The sequence below is a fragment of the Brachyistius frenatus genome, unplaced genomic scaffold, assembly GCF_029030835.1.
Source record: "Brachyistius frenatus isolate BFR_SWC_R1_liver_20210118 unplaced genomic scaffold, ASM2903083v1 Contig_1, whole genome shotgun sequence".
Classification (NCBI taxonomy): domain Eukaryota; kingdom Metazoa; phylum Chordata; class Actinopteri; family Embiotocidae; genus Brachyistius; species Brachyistius frenatus.
Genome location: NW_027210600.1, coordinates 975335 through 987021, shown reverse-complemented (window position 1 = coordinate 987021; position 11687 = coordinate 975335). Strand labels below are relative to the sequence as shown.

Sequence of the window (11687 nt, the reverse complement as noted above, 5' to 3'; positions counted from 1 at the left end):
ACAATTCAGGTATGACTGGAAATCAGCACTCAGCCTCAGATTGACTTTAATGATGTAAACACTTAATAAAATGTTGCAAAAAGAGTCTATCAGTATTTGTACATAAAGTGTATACTGCATGCCACACAATGTCAGCATACACGGTGAACAAAATCAATCCAGATGTCTTTATATCTGTTTTTATTCCAGAAAAATACAGTTGCTATTGGCGCCAGGACCGAGGAAAAAAATTACACACTCAAAAGACTTCTTTGTTGTACAAATCTCATCTTGTCAAGGCTGGGAAACAGGGTGGAAACACATTTGATCTTTCCAGCTCAGGCAGCCATGAAAAGATCAGATCCCCACCACAGACTGAAAAATCTGATTTGGAGACTTGGGCCTGAGCATATCAAGTGGTATCTGGGTCAAGACTTAAATAAATCCTCATATTTGAAGTTTTATATCTGAACCTGAAGATGTCTGTGGCAGTTTGAATCCTAAATGTTAACACAGGAAATGGAGCTCTAGTTATTTCATATCAATATTGTGAGTTATGACGCCTTGAAAACAGTATGATTTTAATACATTTGTACTTTAGTCAAAGCTTCAGAGTTTACCTATGAAAAGTGACTGTAGCAAGCGGCAACCAACAGTGACGTGTTGGTTTGTGAACTGATGTTCTGAAGCCTTGACTTTGCCATTTCAGCAGCATTCAGTGCTAACCACTGCACCACCAATCCTCCCAGGAAAAGGTCTGCATTGTGACAAATCTTTGGCTCACTGCAACCTAATAACTCCACCATCCACAAATATTCATTCAAATGCAACCAAAATTGATTCAAAATCTGGCTCCAGTGGTTTGTGCTGGTGCCTCTCAAGGGGAAGGTCATTGGTTCAATTCCAGCTGGAGCCATGCATGTCAGGTCTGGAAAATGGCATGACTTATATATATTATATATATTTCGGACGACATGCTATAGTATGACTTTTTTCACATTTTGGACGACATTAAAGAAGTATGATTTTTTTGTGTTATTTCTGACGACATATTTAATCATATTTTGGACAACATGCTACAGTACAACTTTTTCATATTTGTATATTAGGTTTGATTCTTGCCCTTGATGTGGCTTTTCATCTAAGATGTTAATGTCTTTCTTTCCAGGGTGAATCTTGAACCTGGAACCTTCTGACTGGGAGGCAACAATGCCAACCACCACCAGCGATCAACGGTGTGTTGATCGCTCTTCCATAACATGTTTAAAAGTTATATAAGTCATATAAGTCAGACAAAAATGCAATAAAGGCATCAAAATGTTGAAGTTCCAAGCCAGTGTTGTCATCTCACAATCAGGAGCTTCTGGGTTCAATAGGGGACCTGGAACTTAGGAATTTCATATTTTGGACGACAATGCAAAGTCATAGACATTTTGTCCGAAATATGAAAAAACAGTCATACGTCGTCCAAATATGGAAAAAAAGTCATTCTGTAGCATGTTGTCCGAAATAGGAAAAAAATTCATACTACAGCATGTAGCCCAAAATATGAAGAAAAAAAAGTTAAAGATGTGAAAGTGTTGGGAATTTTAGAACCTGGAAATTTTGGAAGTGTGAAAATAAATTGCATGATTTATTTTTTTATACTTTAGACAACATGACATTTTTTTTGACTTGACATGCATGGCTCCAGCAGGAATTGAACCAATGATCTTCTGACTGAGAGGCACCAGCACTAACCACTGCACCACTGTGCCTTTGGTGCTATGACTTTCTTTTGTCCTTTTGACTTTTATTTCATATTTTGGACGGCAATGCAAAGTCATACTATAGCATGTTGCCCGAAATAGGAAAAGAAAAGTCAAAAATCTGGAATTGTTGGAAATTTTGAACTTTTGGACAAATTAAATCATAATTTGGATGACACGCTATGGTGTGATCATTAAGTCATGACAAAGGAGGGGATTGAACCCCTATTGTTCTTGCTGAGAGGTAACAGTGCTAACCAATGCACCACCAATCTTCCCAGGAAGAGGTTTGCATTGTGACAAATCTTTGGTTCATTGCAACCTATAACTCCACCGTCTACAAATATTCATTCAAAGGCAAACAAAATTGCCGCAGACATTCTTTGGATAGTAGATATACTGTACATGTTTTCAAGGGGGCTCTGCAGTGATATTAAATATCTTCCTGTAATGTGTTGTGTATTTAAATCTTTTTCAATTTCTCCGAATGTTTCAACTTCACAAAAAGTTGAATCACCATCAACAACCATTAATAACAACTTTGGTGAAGTAGAATCTTTTACCTGTTGAGTTAATCAGACTGTCGGTTGACTCACTGGAAAGCTCTGAGTGAACGCAGTAAAAAACACTTTTTCCACAGCGACTGTACCTTCAGCGCTGAAGATAATCCAGTGGTCTACAGCACCGCTGGAAACGACCTCATGAGGACGCGGGTTCAAGCCCCGCTCAAGGTAATCACGGAGGGAGGGAGTCAGCCACACGGTTCACGGAGGGTGATTCCTTCTAAGGGTAAGTCACACGGTTGAGCATTTGCCGGTTCAGTGTTGTGAATACAGTCATGCTAATACCAAACCAAAGGTCAAACGATAATACAAAATCAATAACAAAAAATGATTTCTTGGATTTCTGTCAGAACTACCACAAACTTTATCCCCTAAAATTTGTATCATCTATTTCTGGATGACATGCTATAGTATGATTTTTTTTTTCATAATTTGGACAACATGGTACGACTTTTATTTTCATATTTGACATGCTATAGTACTTTTTAATTTTTTTTATCATATTTCAGAAGCTATGCTGTAGTATGACAGTGGTGCAGTGGTTAGAGCAGTTGCCTCAGTGAGAAGTGACTGGGTTCGATCCCCACTTGAGGCATGCACATCAGTTCAGATAAAGGTCATACTCCAAAAAGTGATAAAAAAAAAAAAAAATCCATACTGGATGTTGTATGAAATATTCAAAAAGTCATACTTATAATAAACAAGTGACCCAAAATTCATTTTTGTATAGCCAAGGTGATGCGGCTAAGTTTGATGTTTCGCCGTGACACAGGAAGTTGATGTTTAAGGTGAAACAATGCTTCAAACCTCACGAAACTTGTGTCAGGCATCAACTTTCATGAGTTTTTGAAGATGTTAAAGTTGTCAAAACAAAGTAAAGAAGAGTAGGGAACGAGATCGAGAAAAAAAAAGTAAAACTACAAGGGGGAATATGCAGACCCTCACGTGCTGCACATCACGTTCACTTTTATAAACAACCTATGTTCAATAGTTAACCTACAGGTAAACCAACTAGTGCTAATTTATTGTGCTTTGCTATTAGCAGCAACATTATTGGTCACAAAATTTAACACTACAGCTCTGAAATGGGTCTTTGAACAGGAGATGGACAAAAGGGGGTTAAATAGTGGAAATGTTGCTTCATGTTCAGAATGTGAACTTAGCCAACTCTTTTGGCAAGCTATCCTTGCTTTACCCCTGAGAAGAAAGCCTTTTTATACACATTTTTATATTGTAATTAAATAAAAAAGTGAGTAAATATAGTTTTAATAAAATATGCAGGACCTGTTGGGCTTTTTCTCTTACAGCCAGAACAATGACTTGTGTAGATCTAATCTATGTTGCAACACAATTCGTACAATGCATTTTTCATGAGCCAGGGGCTTGTGAAACTGCCTCTCTAATAAAAACAAAAACAAAAACAAGCACAAAGTAGGCCTGTAGGTGAAAAAGTTGGGTTTCTCACTACAAGCTTTTTAGTCATAAACCATAGTCTCACTGGATGGTGACTGGAGATCATGAATATCTGCAGAGCATTTTGGAAATCCATCCAAACGTTGACAGACCGATATTCCCAGGCTTGCATTTTACATTATATCTAAGATTGAATTTGGAAGAAATTCTGCAAGAATAAATGCATAATTCAAGAAAAAGGTTTCCAGTGCAAACAGCTACATTTCCAGAGTTTCTGCCAGTTGCAACACCCTCACAGCATTTAAATAACTGCAGTGATATTTGCCACACAGTGTCTCGATCAGGGTGCTCACAGAGGAATTCGGAGAATCACGCTTGGTTCGACATCCATTAATTAACGCTCAAAAATACAAAATGGAGCTTCTTTGAAGCTTTGACTTTAAACACCATTTAACCATTTGATTGCTTCTGAATTCAGCCACAGTGCTCAACTGCAGATACACCATCTGCTAGCGGTCAGGAGAGACACTGTGTTCTGGGCTCCAGAGACCATAATGTGCCATGAGAGACTAAAACTATTCCCAGCAGAGACAGTGGACCTCTGGCAGGAGAGCTGAGTAGATGAACTCCTCTACTGCTGACTGCGAGGAGCTGAAGGAGACAGCTGAGTCTCTACATTTTAAAATGTTGTCTCCTTTCTGTTATCCTGCGGTTTCTATTTAGGTCACACCATATAGAGTGAAGATGTTTTTTAAGCCTTAAAAAGGTTTTCAAAGATATACTGCAGAAGATATATTAATGCATGACATTTCACACAAGGACCGATACAAGTGTTCCACCTGAGAGCACAAATTGGGCTCTGTCACGTTGATGTATGCTGCTTGTATTAACTGGCTTGTTTCAGGTTTATAGCTCACACATGAAGTGTCCCCGCTATAAGTGAGGCTACGTTATCCTGGAGGGCAAAATGACGTGCAGCTGGCTGCCATTTTTCACAACCTCGCACAAGAAAACGTATTATGTAAAATGTATTAATATGACAGTCTTGAATGTCATCGTTGATATGTGGCACTGTTTGGAGAACAATTCTGTTGTCAATAGGAAAATGTCACGACAATTAAAGCTTTTAAAGAGGGAATATAAAGGTTAACCAGTTGCCAGCAAAACATTTTGCACATTTTGTGATTTTTGTGTCTTGAATCTGTTCAGTCAGGAAGCGCTCTGCATTTTAGATGTGTGTTTTAAAGTGTATCGGTTATTTCCATTAGCAGGTTAGAAGATTGTTAATGGACATTTGTCTCTTGCATTATTGATGTTGTTCCCATTGTGCACGAGGTGCAGGGTCAGTCTAACAGACGACTTGACAACTACACCACTTTTCTATTTCCGACCACAAACCAGAGGCATCTCCAAGAGCCCCCTTCAGCCTTATCTCTGCAGTGTGTGTGTGTGTGTGTGTGTGTGTGTGTGTGTGTGTGTGTGTGTGTGTGTGTGTGTGTGTGTGTGTGTGTGTGTGTGTGTGTGTGTGTGTGTGTCTGAATAAGAAGGGGTCTCCACTGCTTATCACTTTGTCCGTTACATTCTTGGCCCCAGTGGTTTGACAAATTGCCATTTATGGCTAAAGGAAGGACGCAATACAGTATCGCCCCCACTGTGCTCCACTGACCCACAGTGCACCGGCGCTGTATATAAACCCACAGCAGAGACCTCTGGATGCTGAGAGAGAGGTTAATAGCTTTTTGGTAACCCACGTCTTCGACTGTATTTTGCCAGTAGTTTTGGGAACTTGTTTTCTGAGGCTTGGCGTGTGTTTTCAACCTGTGAAAGACCTCTACATATCCTCCGCTATGGCATCTCTGTCATCCTCCAGCCGCAGATCCTCCTCGTCGTACCGCTCGTCGTCACGTTACAGCACTTGCAGCTCCTATCGGTCGGAAGGATCACTGGGCGGATCATCTGACTCTCTGGACGCCCTTTTCCAGCCTTTTCTTGACTCTGCTGATCACTCCAGTCTGTTTGGAGATGAGGGCCCCGAGGGCCCCGATGGTCTGACCCTCTTCAACCGGCACAGCAGATCCTCTTATGGACACGCTGGTAAGCTGCTGTTGCTACACACGTCAACGTTTCTGTTATCACACTTTATGTAATGCAGTTTACAATTATAATTGGGGATTCATTTACTGCCAAAAAGTTTATAAAGTTATTCTTAATTTGTTAGTTGCAGTTACTTCTTATGTCAGGCTGGTCATTGTTGATTTTGTGGGATGAAATGACAACAGTTAATGGCAGATTTCATCATGCTGATACCGTGTAGCTAGCTTGCTAATAACTTGCTGATGTTACACCAACTCAGTTTTTTTTTTAATCGTTTCTAGTGAACTCACATGAAGCAGAAATGTTGTTATTAAAGGGGTTTTAATGTACACTGAGCATACATGATACTGTGCAAAAAGACCATAAGTGAAAGGTCGACATCTGTATCAGTTGATGGAATGATGACACAGCATCTTGAAACATTTGCAGTGTTGACGTAGTTTTACCCAAATATGACAAGGAAATGTGTAAAAATAGACTGCTATTTCATTTTGACACATGCCTGCTTGGTAGGAGCCTGGACCTGCCAGACTATTGGTCACAGCTTCAGCCTTCACTGTGATTCTGGTCTAGAAACCCTGTTCATATTAAGGTTTGCTCTGCCGCTCTGAAAGGCTGACCAATCAGTGATATGGTGGTCAATACTGATTGTTTAAAGACCTTGACAGTGTGGCCAGACCACACATATTTATGCAGTGAATTTAGGTCTGAAAATTCCAGTCTACTTTCTCAGGTTAACTTGCATAACTGTTTGTAATTTTCAACTTTTATATTTTCACATGTATTAGTCTGAGAGAAAATGCTTTTTTAATGTGACTACTTTTGCTCTTCTGAAACCTGCCAGACCGGCTGTGCTTAGTTACAGTTGCTACTGTTAACTTTGTCAGTTAACGCTGACAAATTATTGATTTGAGGGTCACAAGGTACATTAATGTAGACTTATACATGTTATTTATTTTTTGTTATTGAGAGCTGAAAGGGAAAGGTCAGCTGAGGTTCATCTTCCTTCAGATTAACAGTTGGAGACGAGTCAAGGTGTTAGTCATTGGCACTTCGGTGTCATTTTTCAAGACATAGTGTGGAGGCTTTTCCATTCATTTTGTCCACCAGCGTGAAAGACGCCTCCCATTACAGCAGTGGATTGATTGGGTGAAATATATGGACAAAATATATTATGGAGAGGACCTGTGGCTCAGAGAGAATCATAAGCCAGAGCAATAAGCGGCTCTCTGTATGGTGAGAGAACTAGTCTGCATGGCTCCAGACATTGTCTACTTTGGCCACAATAGATTAATAGCAAGGTAAAAAAAAAAAAACAAAAAAGGTGGAGTGTGAAGATAAAACAAAGACGTAATGGAAGTGTTAAAACAGTTATGTTGCCACACAGAAAAAAAGTTTATATTGCTACAGGCAGATTAAAGCATAATCAATAATCAGGCGTAAAATTTGATTTCACTGACTTGGCCCATTTCAGCACCTCGACGAGCAAACTGAGAAGACGATGGTGGTTCTCAAACTTTTACAGAATGTCAAATCAAATAGTAAAGAAGATGCATAAGTGCTTGAGGCTCCTATTTATTAAAAGATTATTTCTTTCCAGACGTGCAGTCAAACACATTTACAGCCCAAACAGAGGCTTCAGCTTCTCTTGGTAAAATATATGAATCCCAAACAACTGAGCAATAAAGCTTGAACACTGTGAATGGAGCTCAAAGGTGCTCCAAATTCAACACATTAATAAGGCATTATTAAATGCTCAATCATTTGTATTTATTGTGTATTTTTAATAAATTAACTGATAATTTGTGAAAGTATTATATCCTTATTTTTATTTCATAACAACAGAGGCGTTTAAACTTAAAAGTTGCAGCCAATCACAGCTTCTCTTAATCAAAGAAGCTGAACAAACACTACCGATTTTAGCCAGTTAGCCCACGTTAGCTCGAGCTACAATGCCTCAGTAAATCTGAATAAACCAGCCGACTGCTACTGTAAACAAAAACAGTGCACAGACACCATCACGTCACTTCTCAACAACACTTTAGCAGAAAACCGCTGCACAAATAACTACCAAGCCGTTAGTGTTTACCAGCTAGTTAATTTTGACTCGAAGACTTTTGTAGACTCAGCGGACAGTCGGTTAGTGAGCCTGCTGGAAGCCGAAAGATTAAACAGCTCTTTTATCAGCTTTTCTTACAAAAACTATTAAATGAATCATCTCTGTCTTCTTTGATTGGCTGTTAAACACTACAGGAAACAGTCATACCGCCATGGACTCCACCAAAATAAAAGTTATATATTTATTTCATTGTGAAAGATATTCTCTCAAAGTTCTGATCACGCTCTGTTTTTTTTTTTTTATCAGCTCCTGTAGGTGGCGCTGTGACCGCACGACAGACCAGTACAGGCGGCGGGGTGCAGTGTCTCGGAGACAGCTACTACATGTCAGCTGACGTCAGCCAGTTCGAGCCGCATGACGTCGTGGTGATGGCCTACAACCACAGTGTCGTCATTCACGCCCAGAAAGTGTGTGTGTGTGTGTGTGTTTTTCTGTGTTTGAATTTCAATTAGCAGAGGTGTGTTTTTTTACTTCTGAGGTGAGAGTGGGAACTAGTAGAGCGTATGTGAATGTGACTGGAGTGTGTTTTACACACACACACACACACACACACACACACACACACACACACACACACACACACACACACACACACACACACACACACACACACACACACACAGTTGTCACATTCATGTGTGTGTGTGTGTGTGTGTGTGTGTGAGAGGATGACTCAGAGGTTCGAATGAACTCGGTCATGTCTGCTGTTTGACTGCCACATTTAAGAGGGCAGTGAGTTGCACTTTGAAGTTTGGATTCGTCTGCAGCCTCAACAGTGCTGAATAATATTTAAGTCAGCAGGTGAATCATGATCCAGATCTGCTTTAAGCTTTTATTCATATAAAATGACTGATTCTGACGCTAATCAATGCGACAGTTGCTGCTTTAGTGTCAAAATAATGAGTCATTCCAGTTCATGTTTTGATCAGCGTAAGACAAGTTTGAATTTTGACTGACTGATTGTTTAATTTATCCGGTAAAAACTCCTACTGTAGGATTTCCAGCTTCTTAAATGGGTGAACAATGTTTTTCAACTTGGTGTCAGATATTGTTTGAGGTCCCTTTCAAACAAGGTGAATGGACGTTGTTTTGAGATCTGAAAAGGGAAGTGTGTTAACATGCAATATCACTGAAGGCCACTAGAGGGCCGGCTCCATAAAACTTCTGGTTCCGATAGACTACCATTCAAAGAGTGTCTACTTTTCTAATGAAATTAAAAGTCATTAGATGAGAAACATTCACTCCTGCTGATCAGTTTTCTGGTGGTCCTTCTGAAGATAATTCCAGAACTGATTAGATATTGGGCCTCAAAGAGAGGTAGGTTTGGGGGCGTGTCTGTTTTGAGTGACAGGCCTGTGGTGTAGTCAGGTTTCCAGTATAGGCATAGTGTCCTCCGGTTCGCAGTCAGATCCACCCCTCACCCCAAATATGGTCACTTCTGGCTCTAAAAAAAACAAGATGTCGTCGGCCAAAATGCCTGACTGGAGGCTTCAAAAAGACAGTTCACAATCCAATGTGTGACTTTACGGTGGCTTGCCATCCGAGTTCATCAGACAATTAGAGGGATCAGAAAGAAAATACACATTTTTGTTTCATACAGTTATGTCCACCTCTTCAGGTTTAAGGAGGTCCTTTAAATGCAACAATTTTGAAGAATACACAAACCTTAATTAAACTGACGCCCATTTTAATGTCTTAAGTATTGTAATCCTTAAACTATATATTTTTAAAAAGAGTTTACGTTTTCTGTAGAATAGTATTTAAGTAAATGTACTGAAGTATCAGAAGTGAGATAAGTCTTTATGCAGAATGGTCCTTTCTTGAGGGTTATAGTATCAGGTACATTAGGCACATTATATTACTGGATCATTATTACTGATGTAATGTTGCTGTATTTAAAATATCTGATAAGTTCCCATGACATAAACTGATCATATGTTTTCTAGGTTAAATCTTTCTTCAAATCAACTCAACGAGATACAGTGGCTTTCAAGTCTATGTAAAAAAGTAGAGTTTGCCTCTGAAATATGCAAATGTAAAGTAGCCTAAAATAGAAGAATTCAAGTAAAGCAGAGCCTCAAACTGGTCTAAATGTACTTAGTTACTCTCCAGCACCGATGGTAAGTAGACATGAATTGATTTCTCAAGCTAAAACGGTTGGATAAATCAATAATGAAAACATGATTAGTTGCAGCCCTCGTGTACACACCACTGCAGATAATAAGACAACATCAGTGTCTTTTTAGAAATCAGCAGTGATTGATTGGTGCTACAATGACTTCTTGGGGAATGATGTCTCACATCCATCACGTCAGACTCAGACGTGTTCTGTCAGTTGATCTGCTGAGCTGCAGCTCGCTCTCCGTCCTGCCTCCTCGCTCTCTGTCTTCACCCATGGTTTGATGCTAATCATGTTTAAAGGGTGAGAGAGTCCCAGATGACGGAGGAGGATGAGGAGGAGGATGAGGAGGAGGAGGAGGAGGACGAGGAGGAGGAGGAGGAGGAGAGCCTGTGCTGCACTGCGGGCAGATCATTTTAACGGGGGTCAGCAGACAAACTGGCAAAAATCCCAAAACCGTTCAAGTCGCCTTGAAGACCTGTAACAGCAGAAAAGTGTCTTCAGAGAGAACTCGTCAGAGTTCATTTCCTTCTCCCGTGTTTTCCCTTCCTCTCTCTCTCTCTCTCTCTCTCCAGCAGCTGAGCAGCGCTGACCTCTTTGCTTCTCTCTCTTTTCACTCCTTCTCACCTTCCTTTCTTGCCCTCGCGCCTTCCCTGGCTCTGTTGCTCTTCTCACTTTCTCCGTCCGTCCTCCAGCGCTCGGTGACCTTTCTTTTCATCACCCCTTACTTCCCAGCAGCACACAGATCAATCCCTCCTCTCTGCCACTGACTTCCTGTCTCCGTCCTTCAGGTTATGGATGATGGAAGTGTCAGTGACACATTTACCCATAAGTCCCTGTTCCCAGAAGATATGGACCCACTGACAGTCGCCGGGACCCTGAACCCTGACGGTACTCTGGTAGTGAGCGTTCAGCGGACCGTAGCGCTGGACGGGCCGGAGCCCCCGGGCGTCCCCACCTACCGCAGTGAGGCTCACCTTTGACCTCTGTCCTCATAGTGCTTCTCATGGCACCTCATCTACCACTGTTACATGGTGACCGTGTTAGTGAGGTACAATCACCTGTCAATAATGGCATCAGAATAAAACTGAATTAAGTCTGTGGATCTTTATTTAAGTTGATTCATGACAACATATTTCAAACATGTCTGACCAGGATTCAGTGACATTTAATATTAATAATAATTAGTGATTAATAAGTATTATTATTATTATCAGTGGTGGCGTCCTGGCCGAAGTTAAGTTTTCCCTTTATAATAAGATATTTTTCTGTAAATGCTCCTCTAACACCATCATCTAAAGTTGCATAACGTTTATACAAAATCACACAAAATCATTCAGACAGATTGTTGATTAATGCAACTTTTAGTTCCTGAAACTAATATCCAGGAACTTTCCTTCGGCCCTTTATTATCTTTATCTGTCCTGAAGATTAGTCAAATAAATTTCAAAAAGCAGCACCTTCATGACAGAACAAAATGAGGGCGACTAGAATTCAATTTTAAAGTTGAGCTTCTAATAGAATAATAAAATTCCTGCAGGATTTCTTCCTCTACAAATGCTAAACAAGGCTTCACCATCGGTCATCATAGGACTTCTTCTGCAGCCCCATGTTGTCGTGTAGAAACACAACGAACAAAAAAGATGGATCGA

At 40.2% G+C, this 11687-nt stretch overlaps 1 protein-coding gene across 1 annotated transcript; it reads left to right on the top strand.

Annotated features, from left to right (window-relative positions):
* Window positions 1–5550: 5550 nt before the first annotated feature.
* On the top strand, window positions 5551–11018 carry LOC138616550 (heat shock protein beta-7-like). Its single transcript, XM_069690933.1, has 3 exons — window positions 5551–5797; window positions 8172–8323; window positions 10827–11018. Exons 1-3 carry the CDS (start codon window positions 5551–5553, stop codon window positions 11016–11018), a joined length of 591 nt encoding a protein of 196 aa, XP_069547034.1.
* Window positions 11019–11687: the final 669 nt, after the last annotated feature.